The 22,424-nt window shown below is 42.9% G+C and overlaps 1 protein-coding gene across 12 annotated transcripts in view; it reads left to right on the top strand.

Moving 5' to 3' along the window:
- The window catches only part of TENM3 (teneurin transmembrane protein 3), a 953,923-nt gene that overhangs the window by 907,836 nt on the left and 23,663 nt on the right, over positions 1 to 22,424 (top strand). For all 12 annotated transcript variants that reach the window (XM_053585025.1, XM_053585092.1, XM_053585086.1 and 9 more), the window contains 2 exons: positions 20,741 to 20,916; positions 22,164 to 22,399. In XM_053585025.1, the coding sequence (XP_053441000.1) occupies positions 20,741 to 20,916; positions 22,164 to 22,399 (412 nt within the window). The remainder of the gene's footprint in view (positions 1 to 20,740; positions 20,917 to 22,163; positions 22,400 to 22,424) is intronic.

Below are 22,424 nucleotides of genomic sequence, written 5' to 3'. Positions count from 1 at the left end.
ATCTCTCTTACACAATGATGATCAAGTAATTTACACTTAGATACCATATTTTGCCATCTACCCCCAATTCTTTTTCCTCTTACTGTTACTTGGATTTATTTTATGTTGCGCCCATTCCTGGGTCATGAGTTTTTGTTTCTTCAATTTCCTCTGGGATATCTTTTCGTTCTATGCAACCTCCTCTTCTAGTTTTGGAACAATTTGATCCTTTTCAGTAAGGACCATCTCAATGTGGCGGGGAGCTCATGGATGGGTTAATGTGACTCTGAGCTCTGTAAGTTCTGCCACACATTGTGGCTGCTTTCCTCACCTGGATATGCTCAAGGACCAGAGAATCTACATCTAAACCCTTAAGTTCAGCATTCCCCTGCATCTGTAACCATGTGCAGCAAAAATTCAGCACTGTGGTCCAGCTCAGTGGCTCACACCTGTGATCCCAGCATTCTGGGATGCTGAAGTGGGTGGATTGCTTGAGCTCGGAGACCAGCCTGAATAAGAGCAAGACCCTATCTCTACCAAATATCGAAAAACTAGCCAGGCATGGTGGTGGGTGCCTGTAGTCCTCGCTACTCTGAGGCAGGAGGATCACTTAAGCCCAAGAATTTGAGGTTGCTGTGAGCTATGACTCCACAGCACTCTACCCAGGGTGACAGAATGAGACACTTGTCTCAAAAAAAAAAGTGAACATGAAGATTTGAACCATTGACTTGCACAACTTTGTAGGTTTTTCTGGGTCAAGTGAATAGTGACCATATTCACAGATGACCTCAGGCTTGCCTAGGTTTTTGAGGGAAAAATAAGGATGTGTATTTTTTATGGATAGTGTGGTGCAGGAGCAGATGTTCAGCCTGGGCCCACGCTGGCACACAGGGATCCAGTCTGGTTGGATTGCTGGGAGTGGGCCAGAGAGGCCCCCCACTGAATGCCACCATGAGGGGCGGGGTCAGGGGCAGTGCTGGCCAGAAGGACCAAAGCTGCAGAGAGAAGAGCCAAGGCCTGAGGTCTGGCCCTGTGGAGGGGACTGGAGCCGCAGAAGTTCCCAGGGATCTGCCTGGCTGCGCACAGGCTGAATGGCCTCAGAAGCTCCCACCCCATGAGCCAAGCCTGTCACCATCTTGGCTGCAGCTCCCAACATGGTGTGGAAGGAAGGACCCCTAGGAGAGAGAGAAGGGGTGGCCTTCGAAGAGGGGTCAGCTGTGGGAGGACAGTGCACTCTGCGCATTTACCAGGGGAGCCCTGCCCAGACGTGTCCCTCCCGGCTGAGAGCCAGCCACTTATCGAGGGGCATTTGCTGAATGTTTGAGTCAAAAATGTGGGTGCCCATTTTAGGCTGCAAAATATGGGTCATATACACCTACCATTCCAAGTGACTGTTAGATGGTAAGCAGGAAACTTACACATCAACCACCAGCATAAGAGCACTTTTTTTTTTTTTTTTTTTTTGTAGAGACAGAGTCTCACTGTACCACCCTCGGGTAGAGTGCCATGGCGTCACACAGCTCACAGCAACCTCCAACTCCTGGGCTTAGGTGATTCTCCTGCCTCAGCCCCCCGAGCAGCTGGGACTACAGGTGCCCGCCACAACGCCCGGCTATTTTTTTTGTTGCAGTTTGGCCGGGGCTGGGTTTGAACCCACCACCCTCGGTATATGAGGCCGGCACCCTGCTCACTGAGCCACAGGCGCCACTTTTTATTTTTTACATTTGCAGAACAGAAGATTGACAATCGGGTATTTTCTAGAGACTTCCCAGCATCTCTGGCTCATTCCTATGATAACAAAATAAAAGCAGCACCAGCAGCCCTGACTCCTCAGCCCCCCACCCCAGGAGATACTCAGCACAGACAGAGCCTGGGATGGTCACAGTGTCTAGAGGCTGCACACACACAACAATGTGGATACTGTGCTTCTGAACTGGCCCCAGGACTTGGGAAGGCAGTCTGTGAAGGACTTAGGTGGTTGGGGGCCTATCCATGCACTTCCAATCAGCAGGAGGGACACAGTCTCTGAGTCCTCATTCAGCACCCTTGCCTTCCTCACCCTGCCACACCTCACGGACACACCACACACTCCTGAACACACTGCCTAGACTTCAGGCTCATCCCAGAGTTCAGTTAAAATGTGATTCTTCAAGGGACACCCCCAGAACTGCTGGGAAATACTGAAATTAAGAAATAGCCACTCTGTAACTCTGTCTAAAAACTAGTTTTTGTTCTCTTTCAAGGTATTTTCAGAGTATATCTTATAGAAAAAAATTTTTCCCATCATTTGGCTTTCTAAAAATAAACTGTATAAAAAGCAAAGTCTGAAAAACATGTAGTTTATCTAAAGGAAGTAATCAATTTAAGCATCTAATAAAGGTAAATCAAAGAAAGTGTTTTTCTAAGGTGACACTTGTGGCTCAAAGAAATAGGGCACGGGCCCCATATGCCGGAGGTGGTGGGTTCAAACCCAGCCCCAGCCAAAAACTGCAAAAAAGAAAAAAGGAAAGTTTTCTGTTTCAAACTCCACAAAAGAAGTAACCAAGTCCCAGCCAGCCTCAGTGGTTCACGCTTGTAATCCCAGCATTCTGGGAAGTCAAGGTGAGAGGATCCCTTGAGCTCAGAAGTTTGAAATCAGCCTGAACAAGAGTGAGACCCCATCTCTCTAAAAATAGAAAAACTAGCCAGGCATTGTGGCAGGCGCCTATAGTCCAGCTACTCAAGAGGCTGAGGCAGGAGGATCACTTGAGTCCATGAGTTTGTGGTTTCTGTGAACTATGATGATGCCACAGCACTCTACCAAAGACGATAAAATGAGATTATATCTCAAAAAAAAAAAAAGGAAGGAAGGAAAGAAAGAAGGGAAGGCAGGACCAAGCCCTATTAAAGGCAAGCTTAAGCCTGGCCTGAAATTAGAAGGAACTCATTTACACCAGATCAGTTAGAGTTAGAATTTTAAAAAGACATTGCAGGAATGTCATAATCTGGAGGAACAAAATGGCATAATATCTAAATGCTTCAGAGTCTTCCCACAGATGCCAAGATATGTTCAGAATGACAAACCTAAAGAAAGGCCAGAATGAGTTTGAGCAATGGTTATTTATAACTTAGGGCTAGTAAGTAAGGCTATACCTGGCAGTTTATCTTCATGTGCATATGTCTGTGTGCAGATTTAATTAAAGATTAATTCATTTACATTGTATTAATTTAATAAAGAGCTTTTTTTGTAACTTAATTTTCAAAATGGACCTCATTCTCCTTAACACGAAGGTTTACACTAACCACAAAATGAGCCTAGGCCAAGCAACACCCCCTTAGATGAAAAGAAAATGGAAATTTTGCACTTGCTGTAGTGCAAAGGCAGACAAAATGGCCAATTATTAAATCATTTCAAACCTGTTAGCCTTCATTGAGGTGGGAATTTGGTCTTTTCAGCATCAAGCATTACCTATGTATCCACTAATTTCCTGTTCCTGGCATTCATTCATTCACTCTTGGATTCATTCATTCAATAATGAATGATGTTCCAGGTGCTGACCTGTACATTGCAGAATGCAGAGCTGAAAGGTACATTCCCTCCCTTGAAGGAGGACAGAGTCCACTGGAGGACACAGATGAGTAAATGATTGTAAGGACGCCAAGAGCCAATTGTCCCAGGAATGGGTTAACAAACTGTGGTATATGTACACCATGGAGTACTATGTAGCCATTAAAAAAGATGGAGACTTTACATCTTTTGTATTTACTTGGTTGAAGTTGAAATACATTGTCATGAGTGGTGGAGCAAGATGGCAGACCAGAAAGACAGTTCAGCTGAGCTCTCCTAGAATGACTGGGGAAAAACAGAGAATCCAGCCATACCTGGTGTAGGGACCTTACCCAGAGTCATAGCTCAGGGAGCACAGTGAGGAGATGATGAGCTGGATACAGTGTAAGATCCAGAGTGGTGGAAATCTGATGAATTGGGCAAGTGATTGCAACCAGCTGGGATCAGCTGGCCCTCCTCTGGGTCAGGAGGAAGCCTTTCCAGAGTTTTCGGTTACTGGGGAAAGCTGTACATTGAGTGGACAGCTTTGACAAGTGGGCAGACTTGAACAGTGTACAGCAACCAGATTTGAATGCCAGTTGGAGTTGATTTGCCACAGGTTTGGTGGCTGGCGAGGCAGCCATTCTGAGAAGGTCTCAGCAGCTGGGTGGGGCTGTCATTGTAGGAAGGTCATGAGAAGGTCTTAGCAGAGGCCTAAAGCATGTTCATCTTAATTCCTCCTGCCAGGATCAGGACTCCACTCTTGGGACAGGCTGAGGGACTCCCACACTACATGAGAACTAGAGTCAGGGGGCACTGTGAGACCTGCTCCTGAAAGATGCTTGTAAGCCTTAAGATCCCATAGGGTCTGAATGCTGAGGAAACAATCAGGTGATCACCAAGGGCAACTAAGATAGGAATAAGGACCATAGAGTTTGTTGGCTATACTCTCTGTCTCCTAAAAAACAGTGCCACCTGTTGTTCCGGTGACATATTGCAACATACTGTCATCAAGAGTAAGGACTTCTATTTGAAACAAAGGAGGCAGTGAGAAGGAGAACAAGGAGCTGAATAGGAAGAAAGAACACATGAGGGGGAACCAACAGAAAAATTCAGACATGAAAAAACAAAACAGAGGAACGTCCCCCAAGGGACCATGAGTCAGCTACTGTAGAAGACTCCACCTATAAAGAATTAATGGACTTGACAGAAAGGAAATTTTAAATATGCATGATAAAGACAATAAAAGGAAAGGATGAGAAAATGGAAAAACAAAACCAGAAGTCGGACAAGAGGTATACAGAATATAAAAAGGATAAGGCAGAGCTTAAAGAAATGAAGGAGACAATCAGAGAATGTAAATATGCAGTGGAAAGTATCAAAAATAGGTTAGCCAGGGAGAAGAAAGAACCTCAGAGCTAGAAGATAAAGTCTTTGAGTTAGCCCAGGTAGTTATAGATGCAGAAAAGAAGAGAGAGAAAAAAAGCAGGCTATTAAGAGAACTGCAAGACTCCATGAAGTGTTCAAACATATGAATAACAGAGATTCCTATTGTCCCAAAGGAATGGAAACCCTACTAGATGCTATCATAAATGAAAACTTGCCAAGTTTTACTAAAGACCCTGACATACTCCTTTCAGGTAGATATCAAATTCTGGGTCATCTCAACTCAAACAGAGCCTCTCCAAGACAAATTGTTTTGTTTTGTTTTGTTTTGTTTTTGTAGAGACAGAGTCTCACTGTACCGCCCTCGGGTAGAGTGCCGTGGCGTCACACGGCTCACAGCAACCTCTTAAGTCTTGGGCTTACGTGATTCTCCTGCCTCAGCCTCCCGAGCAGCTGGGACTACAGGCGCCCGCCACAACGCCCGGCTATTTTTTTGTTGCAGTTTGGCCGGGGCTGGGTTCGAACCTGCCACCCTCGGCATATGGGGCTGGCGCCCTACTCACTGAGCCACAGGCACTGCCCTCTCCAAGACAAATTGTAATTAACCTGTTCAAAGTCAAGATGAAGGAAAAAATTCTGCAAGCAGCCTGGAGTAAGCACCAACTGACCTACAGAGGCAGAGTCATTAGGATGACAGCAGACTTTTCAACTGAAATCTTAGAAGCAAGAAGAGCATGGTCATCCACCTTCACTTTTTTTTTTTTTTTTTTTGAGAGAGAGAGAGAGTCTCATTATGTCACCCTCAGGAGAGTACTGTGGCATCACAGCTCACAGCAACCTCAAACTCTTGGGCTTAAGTCTCTTGCCTCAGCCTCCCAAATAGCTGGAACTACAGGCACCCACCACAATGCCTGCCTATTTTTGTTGTTGTTGTTGTTATTGTTATCATTAGCAGGCCCTGGCCAGGTTCAAACCCACCAGCCCTGGTACATGTAGCTGGCACCCTAACCACTGAGCTACAGGGGCCAAGCCCACCTTCAACATTCATTTCAGCCCTGAATTCTGTATCCTGCTTCTAAATTAAGTTTCAAAATTGATGGAGAAATCAAATCTTTTCCAGATACACATGCACTAACAAAATTTGCCACAGCAAGACCAGCTCTACAGGAAATAATTAGACCTATTCTCAAACACTGACCATCACAATGGACCACCAACATAGTTAACACCCAGAAGCTAAAGTTCAAAACTTAGCTTCCATAATGGCACAAAAGATAAAGCTACACAACGGACTCTCACAAAATAAGATGAATAGAACTCCACCACACTTATCTATTTTCTAAATAATTGTCAACAAACTGAATTCTCCACTGAAGAGGTACAGGCTGGCTGATTGGATTAAAATCCACAAGCCATCCATATCCTGTCTCCAGGAAACACACCTAGCCTTAAAGGAAAAATCAACTCAGGGTTAAGGGATGGAAAACAGTATTCAAGCAAATGGAAGTCAGAAGAAAGGACAGGTTGCAATCTTGTTTTCAGATACAAGCATCTTAAAAGCAACTAAAGTCGGCTTGGTGCCTGTGGCTCAAGCGGCTAAGGTGCCTGTCACATACACCTGAGCTAAAGGGTTCAAATCCAGCCTGGCCCGCCAAACAACAATGATGGCTGCAACCAAAAAATAGCCAGGTGTTGTGGCAGGTGCCTGTAATCCCAGCTACTTGGGACGCAGAGATGGGAGAAGCGCTTGAGCCCAGGAGTTGGAGGTTTCTGTGAGCTGTGATGCCACAGCACTCTACCCAGGGTGACAGCTTGAGGCTCTGTCTCAAAAAAAAAAAAAAAGGCAACTAAAGTTAAGAAAGACAAAGATGGAGACTTTATACTGGTCAAAGGAACAATACAACAAGAAGACATTTCAATTTTAAATATTTATGCACCCAACTTAAATGCTTGCAGATTTATGAAACAGACCTTGATGGGTCTGAGCAATATGGTATATCCCATAACACTGTAATAGTTGGAGACTTTAACACCCCTCTGGAAGAATTGGACAGATCTTTTAAACAGAAACCAAAAAAAAAAAGATACAAAGGACTTAAATGTGACCCTAGAAAAAATGGAATTAATAGACATATACAGAACACAACATCCCAAAGCTAAGGAATATACATTTTTCTTGTTAGCCCATGATATGTACTCTAAAATTGACCACATCCAAGGATACAAATCAAACCTCACAAAATTAAAAGAATAGGAATTATACCTTGTATCTTCTCGGACCATAAGGCAATAAAGGTGGAACTCAACTCTAACAAAAATGTATTCATCCCCACACAAAGACTTGGAAATTAACTTTATGCTGAATGATAGCTGGGTTCAGAAAGAGATAAAAGAGGAAATCATTAAATTTCTCAAACATAACAACAATGAAGACAAAAATTACCAAAACCTGTGGAATACAGCAAAAGCAGTCTTAAGAGGGAAATTTATTGTATTAGATGCCCACATTCAAAAAACAGAGAGCTCATCAACAAACTCATGAACCACCTTATGGAACTGGCAAAAGAACAATCTAATCCCAAACCCAGCAGAAGAAAAGAACCAAAATTAAATCAGAGATTAATGAAATTGAAAACAAAAGAATCATTAAAAAAATTAATGAAACAAAAAGCTGTTTTTTCAAAAACATACATAAAAGTGATAAACCTTTGGCCAGATTAACTAGAAACAGAAAAGTAAAATCTCTAATCACCTCAATCAGAAATGATAAAGGGGAAATAACAACATGTCACAGAGATACAAGAGATCATCTCTGAGTACTACAAGAAACTCTATGCCTAGAAATTTGACAATGTGAAGGAAATAGACCAATACCTGGAAACACACCCTCTCCCAAGACTTAAACAGGAAGAAATAGATCTGTTGAATAGACAGATTTCAGGAACTAAGATAGAAGAAATAATAAAAAAAATCTCCCAACTGGCTTGGTGCCTGTAGCACAATGCTTACAGTGCTGGCCACACACACCGAGGCTGGACAGTTTGAACCCAACCCAGGCCAGCTAAAACAACAATGACAACTGTAACAAAAAATAGCTGAGCATTGTGGCAGGCGCCTGTAGTCCCAGCTACTTGGGAGACTTAGGCAAGAGAATTGCTTAAGCCCAGGAGTTGGTATTTGCTGTGAGCTGTGTGAGGCCATGGCACTCTACGGAGGGCCATAAAGTGAGACTCCGTCTCTACAAAAAAAAGAAAAGACCCAACTAAAAAGGAGACTTTCAGACCAACTTCACTAATGAACTTAGATGCAAAAATTCACAAAATCCTAGCCAATAGGTTACAACTATGTATTTAAAAAAAAAATCATCACTATCAAGTAGGTTTCATCCCAGGGATGCTAGGCTGGTTTAATATTTGCAACTGCATATCAACAGAAGCAAAAACAAATGTAATTCCCCATATCAAGAGAAGCAAAAACAAAGAGAATATGATTCTCTCAATAGATGCAGAAAAAGCATTTGATAAAATTTAACATCCTTTTCTAATTAGAACACTGAAGAGTATAGGCATAGGTGGCACATTTCTTAATCTGATTGAAGCTATCTACAACAAACCCACAGCTAATATTATACTGAAAGGAGTAAAACTGAAAGCTTTTCCACTTAGAAGTGGAACCAGACAAGGTTGTCCTCTATCACCACTACTATTCAACATAGTGCTGAAAGTTCTAACCAATACAGTCAGGCAAGAGAAGGAAATAACAGGCATCCAACGGGGGGCAGAGGAGGTCAAACTCTTGCTCTTTGCTAATGATGTGATCTTATACTTACAGAACCCCAAAGACTGTACCACAAGACTCCGGGAACTGATCAGTAATTCAGTAATGTCTCAGGATATAAAATCAGTGTCCACAAATCAGTAACCTTTGTATATGCCAATAACAACCAAGACAAGGAGCTAATCAAGGACAAGTTCCCTTCACAGTAGCTTCAAAAAAAAAACGAAATACCTAGGAATATACATAACAAAAGAGGTAAAGGACTTCTACAAAAAAAAATTATAAAATCCTAAGAAAAGAAATAGCAGAAGATATTAACAAAGCAAAGAACATACCATACTCATGGCCAGGAAGAATCAACATTGTGAAAATGTCTATACTACCCAAAGTAATCTACAGATTCACTGCAATCCCCATTAAAATACCATCTTTCAAGATTTGGAAAAAATAATTCTTTGTTTGTATCAAACCAGAAGAAACCTCGTATACCCAAGGCAATTCTTAGTAATAAAAGCAAAGCAGTGGGAATTACCCTACCAGACTTTTGGCTGTACAACAAAGCCATTGTGATCAAAACAGCTGGTATTGGCACAAAAATAGAGACATTGACATTTAGAAATGAATAGAAAACCATGAGATGAAACTAACCTCTCACAGCCATATGATCATTGATAAACCAAACAAGAACATACACTGGGGGAAAGAATCCCTATTCAACAAATGGTGCTTGGAGAACTGGATAACCACTTGTAAAAGTCTGAAACTGGACCCACACCTCTCACCACTTACAAAAGTTGATTCAAGATGAATAAAAGATTTAATCTAAGGCATGAAACAATAATCCTCAAAGAAAGTGTGGGGAAAACACTTGGAGATATGGGCCTAGGGAAAGATTTTATGAAGAAGACTTTCTTGGCAATTGCAATATCAACAAAAATAAACAAGTGGGACTTAATTAAACTGAAAAGCTTCTGTTCAGCCAAGGAAACAACTACCAAAGCAAACAGACAACTTTCAGAATGGGAAAAGATATTTGCATATTATGAATCAGACAACAACTTGATAAGTAGGATCTAGAGAGAACTGAAATTAATGAAAAAAGATCCAACAATCTCATATATCACTGGACATGAGAGATGAATAGAACCTTCTCTAAAGAAGACAGACAATGGCTAGCGAACATGAAAAAATGCTCATCATCCCTAATCATCAGAGAAATGCAAATCAAAACTACACTGAGATATCCCCTAACCCCAGTGAGAATGGCCCACATCACAAATCTCAAAGCTACAGATACTGGTGTGGATGTGGAGAGAAGGGAACATTTGTATACTGCTGTGGGACTGCAAACTAATACGGCCTTTTTGGAAGAGGAGAAAGAGTATGGAGAACCCTCAAAGAACTCAAATTAGACCTCCCATTTGATCCTGTAATCCCATTACTGGGCATCTACCCAGAAGGAAAAAAAATCATTTTATCATAAGGACATGTGCACTAGACTTTATTGCAGCTCAATTCACAATCACCAAAATGTGGAAACAGCGTAAATGCCCACCAACCAGGGAATGGATTAATAAGCTGTGGTATATGTATACCATGGAATACTATTCAACCACTAAAAAAGATGGAGACTTTACATCTTTTGTATTAACCTGGATGGAAGTGGAACACATTCTTCTTAGTAAAGCATCACAAGAATGGAGAAGCAAGAATCCAATGTACTCTATTCTAATATGAAGGCAGTAGATGAGCTAATGCAAGGAGGGGAGGTAGGGGAATGAGCAAGTTGGGAGATGGGGAATGGGGGTCATGATTTAGGACACACCCCTGGGGGGGGGACAGGACACAATTATAAGAGGGACTTTATCTAACAAATGCAATCAGTGTAACTTAATTCTTTGTACCTTCAATGAATCCCAAACAATAATATTAATAGTAATCAAAACAAATGAATTCTTCTTAGTAAAGTATCACAAGAATGGAAAAGGATGATTGCATCAATGTACACAGCTATGATTTAATAATAAATAAAAAAAGAGTGGAAAAGGAATACTAATATGAAGCTAGCAGATGAACTGATACACACCCATGCATGAGAAAAACAATTCAAGTTGGGAGGAGGGGAAGGGGATTGGTGAGCTTCCACCTTGTGGGCACAATGTAAGGGTGTATGGCTCACCTGCTGGGAGTGGAACGCAAACTACAACAGGGACTCTACCTAACAAATGCAAACATTGTTTTTACCCTCATATTAATCAGAAATAAAAATAAATAATTAAATAGTGAGGGGGGACACCAAGGGCCAAGTCAGAGAGGGGTTTTGGAGACGAACTACCAAAGACAGGTAGTTTCTAAGTGTTGTAGGCCAGAAGAAAGCATTTACTCAGGAGGCAGAGCATGGCAGGTTTGGGGAAGAACGTGCAGGTTGGACAAAAGACCCAGAGAATGCGTGTGGGGAAGTCAGTGGGGCGGTGCCGCAGAGTTGTCATGATGGATGGTCCATTCTCAACGGCGCTCTTTTCAAAGCATTTTTAGAGGGAAGCAACATGGTCTGTCTGGTAACAGTATAGAGGTGGGCTTACGGTAGAGAAGTAGGTTAGCAAGAAAAGGGTGAGTTAGGAGATAGTAAATCAGGTTAAGAAATGAAGACTTGAACCATGCTGAAATGACAACGGCCAAGGTGATTCACCTGTAAACTACAACTTGGTGTCAGAATGAACGTAAGAAGGGAGGGGGGATAGGATGTCGGGTGAGTCCCAACATAGGTGACCACGTGGCCATGCAGACATAGGGAGGAACTGCAGGCTGGAAGATGGAAATAACTTCTGGTTCGGAAATTGTAAATTTGAGGTCACGGTAGTAAAGTCTCATGTGTGGTCAAAAATGTCTGCTTAGAACTTAGGAGAAGCCAATTCTAGAGATTTGGATGTGAGAGCTGCCGAGAGAATTGAAACTGTCGGTGTGAATTAAGTCCTGTGCAAAAGGGACGTAGAGGATCTGGCGAGGAGTGGGGGAAAGACGGGGTGAATTTACAGACCCAAATTCCCTGGGGCTTACGATCCAAACAGTGGTTGTGTCAACACCTTAAAGTCCTTTTTCTGCAACTAGACATCATGTCCCTAGTTTTTGAAATCTTCAGATCCACCTTCCCCTTGTACACTTGGTTCTCTTTATTCCCTTTTGCCCCAGGTGACCATCTTCTGCCTTTCCTTCCTTCTTGCACTTTGCAGAATATTCATTTTCTCTCTTAAAGTAGATCCTGACCCTATCCCTTGCTACTGCTGTCCCCCTGTCCTCTCTCACTCTCCTCTCTCCGTTTTCCAAGTCATCACAGCTCAGTGATTCTTTGAAGCTGCTTTTTCTCTGTTCTCTGTCAGTTTGGTTTGGGGAGAAGCAGCCTGGGCTAACTGGAAAGGGCCCTAGGCTAAACTATAAACCTGGATCTCAATGTTGTTCCTTACTCCTCACTGTGTGACTACAGGCAAATCACAGCACCTCTGTGGATTTGGGGTCCTCACCTAGAAAATGAAAGGCTCCTTAGTAATTCAAAATCCCTTCCTGCTCTAAGGAATCTGTGATCTGCTGCTTCCTCCCCAGTTTCTCATAGCCCACTGTGAAGATTTAGTCCTAAAGAAACAATACTTAACTCTTGGGGACACAATTATAAAAGAGGGACTTTAACAAATGCAATCAGTTTAACCTAATTCTTTGTACCCTCAATGAATCCCAAACAATAAAAAAAAAAAAAAAAAAAGATAAAGAAAAGAAAAAACACTTTTGAAAGTTTGCCAAGCCAGGTGTGGTGGCAGGCACCTGTAGTCCCCAGTACTCAGGAGGCTGAGGCAGGAGGATCACTTGTGTTTGAGGTTGCTGGGAGCGAGGCTTAGGCCATCACACTCTAGCGTGGGCAACATGCAGTGAGATTCTGTCTCAAAAAAAGAAAAATTCGCCAACTTCTTTTTGCTGAAATGCATATTACATTTTGCTCAAACCTGGCATCTTAGGTGTTAGTAGTAGTAGGAATAACAATTAATAATAATAAATAAAAGCCCTCTATCCAAATGGGCTACCTACTTCTTAAAAACCTTTCCAACTTACTCTAAGTCTTTCACAGACCTCCCTGTCCTTGCTTGCCATACAGCCATTTCCTGGGTGTGGGTCTGCGTATGGCCTGGATGAGACCCGAGGACGAGGACGGCAAAGAGAATGAGTTGGTCCTCGAACATCTCCAGACCCTGTCAAATAAGGCCAGGGGCCCAAGGGCCTGCACAATTCCATTTTGCAGATTCTTGGGAATAAAAAATTGCTTCAAGACCTGCTGTCTAAACAAATGAGACGCATTCCACCCACATATGTCAGCCTTCCTCAGTCAATAAACAGTTTTCAAAAATAAAAAATAAGGGGCTCAGCTCCCGTAGCACAGTGATTATGGCGGTTTCGAACCCAGCCCAGGCCAGCTGGTGGCGGTTTCGAACCCAGCCCAGGACAGCTAAACAACTGCAACAAAAAATAGCCGGGTGTTGTGGTGGGCATCTGTAGTCCCAGCTACGTGGGAAGCTGAGACAAGAGAATCACTTAAGCCCAAGAGTTTGAGGTTGCTGTGAGCTGTGATGTCATAGCACTCTACTGAGGGCGACATAGTGAGACTCTGTCTCTAAAAAATAAATTAAAAATAAGGATTAGTTCCCACACAATCCTCTGGCTAACCCACAACGCTCCACCCCCTGAGGGAGCTAATTCTGGAATGCCCTGATTAGAATGTCTGAAGGTTCATGAATTTCCAAGCTGGGAATCATCACTTTGTCACCCTTCCCCTGATGTGGTGAGTACGGTGTAAGGGAAGCAGCATTGAATCACTTTTCATTTGATCCTGGGAAGTAAATGTCATTTCTGTGACTATGCTTAATGTTCAAAATGGCCAGGCCAGAAATGAGGAAGGAAAGGCCAGCCCTTGTCTCTGCACCTTTGAACTCCTATTATCCAGGGTATTTGAAAAAAAAGGAGAACAGCAGCTTAACTGCAGAAGGCTACCTTTTCCAGTTTTATGGAGCAAAGCACACAAATCAGAATTTGCCCCATCCCCAAGACCTCCTAATTAAATGCAGCAAAAGCAATGAAATTTAAATTGGTATGACCCACCCCATACAATTCTCTGTTCTTTATCATCAAGATCCTCTTAGTGACAAAAATCATATAAAAGAATACTTTTTTTTTTTTTGTCTTTCTTACTTTGCATTTTCCTGTCACTTTTGGCCATACGTAAGAAACAGTCAACTAGTATTAGATGCTCTCGTGATTTGGGAGTATGGAAATATTTTGCTATTTCTAGCCTGAACCTGATTTTTGAGGATTTCTTATTGCCAACATTGCTGCTAAATTCAAGGAAAGTGTAATGTGTTTCTGAGGTAATTGTTAAAATAAGAAAACCTCAAGTTTGTTTCCAGAAAACTTAAATGTAAAATCTTTTGATACTAGCGTTACAAATCACATTATTGCTATTAGGATTCCAAGTTCGTCCACCATTTGAAATGTTATTCTTTTTTTGTTTGAGTGTTGATTTGAGTTGGGGGCTTTGTTTTGTTTGTTTGTTTTTAGAGACAGGGTCTCACTGTGTCCAGTTCCATGGTGTCATAGCTCACAGCAACCTCAAATTCTTGGACTCGAGATCCTCCTGCCTCAGCCTCCTGAGTAGCTGGGACTACAGGTGCCCACCACCATGCCTGGCTAGTTTTTTCTGTTTTTAGTATAGACATTTAAATCAGGCTTTATCCTGTTTTTACTGTTTGTATACCCATCCTTCATCAGGAATGACGATCAAAGAATGATTTATGCCTATGTTTTAGTTCTTAATAGGGTTGGTACCTTTGTTCTACTTTACCTCAATGGCAGATAAGATGCTGTTACAAATTAGCACTGCAGATAAAACATTGCCATGGCAGACTGCAGGAATGAGGGGATTTGTTTTTGTTTGATTTTGTTTTCATTGGCTGTTAAAGTCAGTAAGGAAACATTGAACCTAAGGTACTCTGTTAGATGAAAAATTCTCCCTCTATACAATGTGATTATACATCATGAGCTGTGGACAGTTCTTCGTGGGAGTCCTTACGGGAGTTCAAGTCTGAAAGCAAGCCCATGTCCCCCAGTAAGTAGCTCCCCAGAGCAGGCTTCCTCTGGGCTAGAGGAAGAAGGGCAAGTCATGAGTAATTTGAACACTTATCCCAATTCTAGACCCCCAGAATGTACCCAAACCAACATCCACTATCTCCTTCCTCAGAACAGACTTTATAGTGAAAGAAGAAAGCAGAGTGAGGCGACACTGTTAACTGGCTCTCGCTCACGCTGCAGGGGAAGGAACAGAGGTCTGAGGGAAGCCCTGCCAACAACACACGAGTACATACCCAGCTGGTCACATCTTTGAGACAGAACAACTCCATGCCAGGCTGAGTTACAGATCTAAGATCAGCAGAAAGGTAGCGAAGTATCCCAAGAATGCAAAAGCAAGTTTCCAATGTACTCAATACTAATATGAAGCCAGTAGATGAACTAATACACGCCCACATAAGAGAAAAACTCAAGTCAATTCAAGTGGGGGGGAAGGGGAGAAGGGAGGGGGATGAGTGTGCTCCCTCCTAATGGGCATAATGTAAGGGTCCATGGCACACCTCCCGAGTGCGGGACACACTACAACAGGGACATAAAACAAATGCAAACATTGTAACCTGGTTGTTTGTACCTTCACGTTAGCCTGAAATTTAAAAAAATAAAATAATAAAATTGGCAGAAAAGACCAGGTGCCATGGCTCATGCCTGTAATCCCAGCATTCTGGGAGGCTGACCCAGGTGGATTGCCTGAGCTTAGGAGTTCGAGACCAGCCTAAGCAAGAGCAAGATCCCCATCTCTACTAAAAATAGAAAAACTGGGGGGATCCCTTGAGCCCAGGAGTTTGAGGTTGCTGTGAGCTATGATGATGCCACGGCACTCTATTCAGGGTGACAGTCTAGGGCAGCTCTGAGAATGGCCAGATAGATATCTGAGAGATATCACCAAGGCAAACTGAAGACTTGGGAACTTCATGTCTGTAAGAGGGAGAAAGAGAAAATGGCATGCCAAGAAGAACACAGCACTTCCAACCGACCGTGACTGAGGCCAAGGCTCTCTGAGGATCTGTTGCCAATCCCACTACTTAGGAAACTAAAAAGCGGTGCAAAAATAGACCACAAAGGCAAAAACCGCAAGCTGAGGCAAAAATGCAGTCACAATTAAGATGAACAAATCGGTAAACATCAAATAAGGGAATCCCCTCAGTGCAGAGCAAGGAGTCGCTGGGAGCCTGAGGGAGTCCGTCTTCTCCAGCCAGAGTCCTGTGTAGAGAGAGGTCACAGGTGGCACAAGGGAATACGCTGTGTTATGAATTTGACACCATGAGGTCAAGACCGTGGAAGGCACAACACGTCAATGTTCTATTCAGTATAAATCCACGTGGCTAATAAAAGAAAATTCTGTCTCAGATACACAAGTTGGGCAGTGCTGGTCCACTGCTGACACCAAGGTGTGTTAAGTTAGGCCACAGAGTTGCTCGTAATCAGAGAACTTGTATGGGAGAATATCTGTTTCATGGAAAGGTCTCTTTTGGGGCCCAGGGTCAAGGTGTTTCACAGACAGTTGGCCATTTGCTGACGTGTCACTTTCTCCTTTTGTCCGGGTGCAGGAGAGCCTGCCTGACATCTCTGGAAGTACCCAAGAGTCATCTTGGGTGGCTTGTTTTCTCTCATGCCCTTATCCAGAGTCCCAAATCATCTTAATGTCTCTCCTGACTCATCTTGTTTTCACTGCCATTGACCTAGGTAGGCGCTAAAGTGGGGGGAAGTTTGCATGATCCGCATGGAAATGAAAAAGAAATAATGATGTTGGAGAGAATGTTTTTCATCAAGAGTTGATTATTCATTTTTAAGAATTCACTCTGCAGTTAGGCCCTGTGTAGCTTTGGTGTGTTTAAATGGCCTTTCTTCATGAAATGTGGATGGATCAGATGGCAATTTTGCTTTTAATGCAAAAACCTTATGCTGGTCCTAATTTTTTTTTTTTTTGTCCTGGTTTGTGAAATCTGTGAATATGAGAGCCACACCCCCCACAGGCCTGGCCTATCACCCCAACTTTGGGCTCCTCCTGAAAACTCTGCTTTTCTTGAACATCTTCAGCCCCCACATTCTCCAGCCAGGAGACCAGATGGAGGCCACTTGTCACGCAGCTCCCCTGCTGGGCATGCCACGCCCCTGCACTCCCACCCTCATCCCTGGTGGACCTCCCAGTGTTCCCTCTGCATTCCACCAGCTGTTTCTGCCTGCAGGGGCCTCCCCCAAGGCCTGGCTTGGCCCCACCTTGATGTGGCTCTTCCCAGCGTGAAAACGTCTCCTTTTCTGCTCTGTATGGTCTGACCACTCACAGGGCGCTTATTGGTAGCAGTTAAATTTTCCCATAGTGACTTTGCTCCCCAGCCAGACTTCTCACTGCTGGGTGACTGGCCAGGCGGACGGTCTGAGGGCCCCGCACACAGCAGTGCCTTTCCTGGCCTTCCCTGGGCAACTAACCCCTCCTGGCCTGTCGCTGCCTTCGCTGAGATTCAGCAGCTTCGTGGAATGCACAAATGCAGAACTTTGGGGCTCAACTGGATGCTGGACCACTAAGATCCCAGCTTAACACTCTGTCCTTCTAACTGTGCGCCCTGTGGAGGTGACTTGGATTTGTATTTCCCAAAGAACCAAAGGCTAATAAAAGAGGTCCTGGGTTGCATCTCAGCGTGCTCGGCATCCTGTGATACCAGATGCCGGCCTGGCAGGAAAGAGAGCCCCACAATAAGCCAGTAAAAGAGCAAAGTCAAAGGTTGGAGAAATGCTTTCCTCCGGAGAAGGGTGAAGCCTCTGCTTTAGATTGAGTGGGGCGAGAAAATAAAAACCAACAAAAGGGTTGCAAAGGGCAGGCCAGGAACAGCGGCAAGAACGAATCAGCAAGCCGCTTGTAGGGGCATCCTATATAGAAAACAAAGTTCTTGGATTTAAATCAGCCACAGGGCAGGACGCCGTGGCTCACACTATAATCCCAGCACTCTGGAAGGCCAAGGTAGGTAGATTGCCTGAGCTTAGAAGTTTGAGGCCAGCCTGAGTAAGAGGGAGACCCCCCATCTCTACTAAAAATAGAAAAACTAGCTGGACATGGTGGTGGGCACCTGTAGTCCCACCTACGCAGAGGGTGAGGCAGGAGGATCACTTGAGCCCAGGAGTTTGAGGTTGCTGTGAGCTGTGACATTATGGCACTCTATCCAGAGTGACAGAGTGAAACTCCTCCCCAAAAAAACAATGAAATAAAATAAATCAGGCCTGGTGATTTACAGGAGGGTGAATGGACCTGAGGTCTGCTGCATAGAAGTTCCAGTTCGCCCAGTCAGTAGAAAGTGATGACCTGGCCAAGTCACTTGATCACGTCACATTTTCAGGTTTCCATCTCTGCAATGAGGGGTGAGAATGGCAGATAAATAATACAGTACAGAAGTCTGTCTTTCATATAGGAGCATTCAGAAAGGTATTGAGTTCTTTTTTTTTTTTTAAATCTAATAGCAGAGTCTTCACATCACACTAAGAAAAGTATACTGCGATGCAGGAATTAGACCAAACTTGAAACTGGACTTTATAGGCAGGTTTTGTCTGTGACTGTGCAACGCTGCTGCGCTTGCTGTGTAAATGAACTGGTGGATGTTTGTGCTGTGTAAATAGACTGGTGGGTGTTTGCTTCTTTCTTTTTTTTAAATTTCAGATTAAGAGATGTGATTGATTAGGTTATAATGTTTGCATTTGTTAGATGAGGTCCCTGTCGTAGCTGTGTCCCGCACCCAGGAGGTGTGCCATGAACCCTTACACTGTGCCCTTTAGGTGGGTGCTCATCATCCCCTCCCTCCTGCCTGCTCCGCCTCCCTCCGACCCCCTCCCCCTTTCTTGAATTAAACTGAGTTTTTCTCTTGTGTGGGTGTGTATTAGGTCATCTGCTGGCTTCATATTAGTATCGAGTACACTGGAGACTTGCTTTTCTATTCTTGTGATACTTTACTAAGAAGAGTGTGCTTCAACTCCATCCAGGTTAATACAAAAGATGTAAAGTTTCCCATCTTTTTTTATTGTATACATATGCCACCGTTTATTAATCCATTCCTGAGCTGACAGGTGTTTAAATTGTTTCCACATCTTGACGATCATAAATTGATCTGTGATAAAAAATCTAGTGCAAATGTCCTTATGATAAAATGGTTGTTTTTCTTCTGGGTAGATAGAAACGTTTGCTTCTTTCAAAAGCAACTGTTTCTTCAGAAAAGTGGTGACACCAATAAACTTTCTATACCTTAATCTGCCAGGGGTTGGGGCTTGGTGGGAGGGGCCGGGGTCAGCTCCCTCTCCGCAGCCCCGCCCCCTGTGAGGCCACGCGACCGTCAGACTCGGTGGCGTGTCCCTTTCTGCTTCTCCCTTCTGAGCAGCGTGGCAGGTTGTCAGACCACAAGGGTGAAGCCCCGGGTCTGACCGATACTGTCTCCACTGAATTAGATGGGTCAGCTCCTCACCTGGCCCTCTTCTTCCGCTCCTCTCTCTACCCATAGCATTGCCCTTGCTGAATCTTCTCTATCAACTGGAATCTTCTAATTATTAAATCAGTTTTCCAAAAGAATTTTTACACTTAAAAACTCTGTATCCTTTTATTCCAAAACATCATTTAAGCACTATTTTACTCCCGAGAGGCCTCATACTTTCTCCTGTTGTGATCCTCTACCATTTCTTTCCCGTCACTGGTGACTCCTGACCTTGTCTAACAACATCTAAGTCATTTCTCGACTAGCTCTGTGTCTGGACTTATTTTCACCAGGACAAGGTTCACGTCCCCATTTCACATCTTAGAATCTGATTAATGAAGTGACCTTAGTATTCATCTGAAAGCCAACCTCAAGTATACTGTCCCAAGCAGATCTCTATTTTTCATCCTGAAACTTTGCTTTTTTTTTTTTTTTTTTTTTTTTGCATTTCTTCAGGCAATTCTGTCACTTTTGAACTTTTCTCTGGTGCTGCTACAAATAGAAAAACCACAAAAATTCAGTTCTTCATTCAAACGCCGTATCTATCACGCACAGGTCAGCTTTTAAAAGAACATCCTAATACTTAAATTATAAGTTTCTCTTCTTATGTCTGTATGCTAAAAAGAGTATGTGTCTAATAAAGAGGTAAATAATCATTAAAGTCAGGAAATAATGCATCTCATTTCAGTAAACATAATAAATCATCGTTTAAGACATCATTCATTTTTGCAACATCAGTATGGACACTTTAGGTTATCGTCAACATTTAAGATCCAATCCAGCATTATAAAGTATGTCGATCTCTAAGAAATAAAGTCTTTAAAAGGCTTTTATTATATTGATTTGTTGATGATGCCTCAAGGTATTAAAGGAATATTTTACATGTGAAAATACATACATGCAAATAGACATAATCTTTGACAAATTTTATATATATGTGTGTATATGGCATTGACATAGAGGGTGTAAGTGAAACTTTAAAAGCTGATGAGAGAGGGCAGCGCCTGTGGCTCAAAGGAGTAGGGCGCCAGCCCCATATACCAGAGGTGGCAGGTTCAAACCTGGCCTCGGCCAAAAACTGCAAAAAAAAAGCTGATGAGAGAGAATTAAATCTGGTTTGTAGAAAATATGGAGGCATATTAAGAAATTTAGTATTAGCAAACATGTTCCCTTTGAAACAGCAAATTAGATGTGCAACAGGAGTTCGGTCAAACTTCAAAGAATAATGTGCTGAGATGGAGAGCCATTCTGTTTATTCTTGCTCTCACTGGTGAGGTTTTTCTATGTTAAACAGGTTTTTGGTTCCTTCTGAGTGTGTTTGAAGTCTTCGCTCCACATAGCTCATGCACAAAGACAAACATCCTTCCACATTGTGCAACTAATGTGGCGGCACATTATAGTCATAAATAAGAAGAACCTCCAGTTTCCTGTTTAATAACAAGTCATTGCCTCTTCTATTTAGCTACGACAGTGAAGGTCGTCTGACGAATGTGACGTTTCCAACTGGCGTGGTCACAAACCTGCATGGGGACATGGACAAGGCCATCACGGTAGACATTGAATCATCCAGCCGAGATGAGGATGTCAGTATCACCTCTAATCTGTCCTCCATTGATTCTTTCTACACCATGGTGCAAGGTAAATGCAAAAGCAGAATTTTAAACTGATAATTTTAAAATGCCACCAGCACCCAGGTAGAAGGAGGCAAACTCCCATTCTCAAAGATGAACCAGAAGAGGGCGAAGTAAAAATAAAGACCTCTTGAGATATTAGTGAAGTAATCCAGAATGTACATGCAATATTTATTTAGTTACACATATATTTTTAAATAGCATAATACCTAAAATAATCTGTCAACCCAGGAATGATGTCTATTTCCATTCCCATTTAATGAAACAACCTAATTCCAACTCCTCACATGCACCCTCTGCCCCCATGACCCACCTAAGACGGTTCTCCAGGGAATGTCCCTCAAACTAAATATTGTAATTTGAGACACAGAACTTTTTGAGTCTGTGAGTATGATGTAGTATTTCAATCTTCACATGATGGAAATTTTATTCTAATTTTCAAATACTCATTTATATAATATCTGGACTCTATTTTCTCATTCCACCCATAGGCATATTTATCCAATATCACCGTAACAAAACTTCCTGCCATATTCCTTTTTAAACAACTCTGTTAGCAATTTGCAACGATGTTTGCGGTTGTGAGGTCACAACTCAAAAGAATAATTACTAAATCTGTGTTAGGCTTCTTTGACTCTCTCCCCCCCCCCCATTCCATCAAGTAATCTTCATGACCATCTAAAGCTGATCTTGCTTCCATTCTTTCTTCCCCCAATTGGTCCTGTGTTTTTCCAAAATTTTAAACAGTAGTCTAATACACGAGGGTTTTCTACACTTAAAATATAAAATGGCTTGCTTTTTTAAAGTCAATTTCAGGTGGAATGTCACTTCATATTTTTGGTGTTCAGGGTGTAGATCCCAGTCCTCTCAAAGGATCTTTGGCAAAAGAGCCAGGGATGACCGTAGAGGAGGGAAGTCTTCTAAGACCTGGTAGGTGGGCATGCCTGCCTCCTGAAACACTGTATCCTTGGCTCTTTATGGAATATTTATCTAATCCACATCCTGTGGAGACTGAGCCCTCATTTCCTCAGGCAAATGCGAAGAAGAAATCTATTCAATTAGAAGACTTTCAATGGCCTGAATGTTTCCCTTTCATGTGAAGCAAACCGCTAACAACATGCAATGCCAGAAATCAAAGTGGTGTCTGCACCTCTAAAAGAACATCATGTCCACTCGCCATTTTAGAAAGTTCTGGCACACCTATCTGTTTAATCCACAGCTGGTAGCTCACGCCGTCTGCTTCTTGCTTTATAGATCAACTAAGAAACAGCTACCAGGTTGGCTACGACGGCTCCCTTAGAATCATCTACGCCAGTGGCCTGGATTCACATTACCAGACTGAGCCACACGTCCTGGCCGGCACGGCCAACCCAACGGTTGCCAAAAGAAACATGACGCTTCCTGGGGAGAACGGTCAAAATTTGGTGGAATGGAGATTCCGGAAAGAGCAAGCCCAAGGGAAAGTCAACGTCTTTGGCCGAAAGCTCAGGGTGAGTAACTGTCGCCAATATCTCA

This window comes from Nycticebus coucang, chromosome 1 (genome assembly GCF_027406575.1).
Source record: "Nycticebus coucang isolate mNycCou1 chromosome 1, mNycCou1.pri, whole genome shotgun sequence".
NCBI lineage: Eukaryota > Metazoa > Chordata > Mammalia > Primates > Lorisidae > Nycticebus > Nycticebus coucang.
The sequence above is the reverse complement of the archived record's forward strand: the minus strand, read 5'-3'. Positions and strand labels throughout refer to the sequence as shown.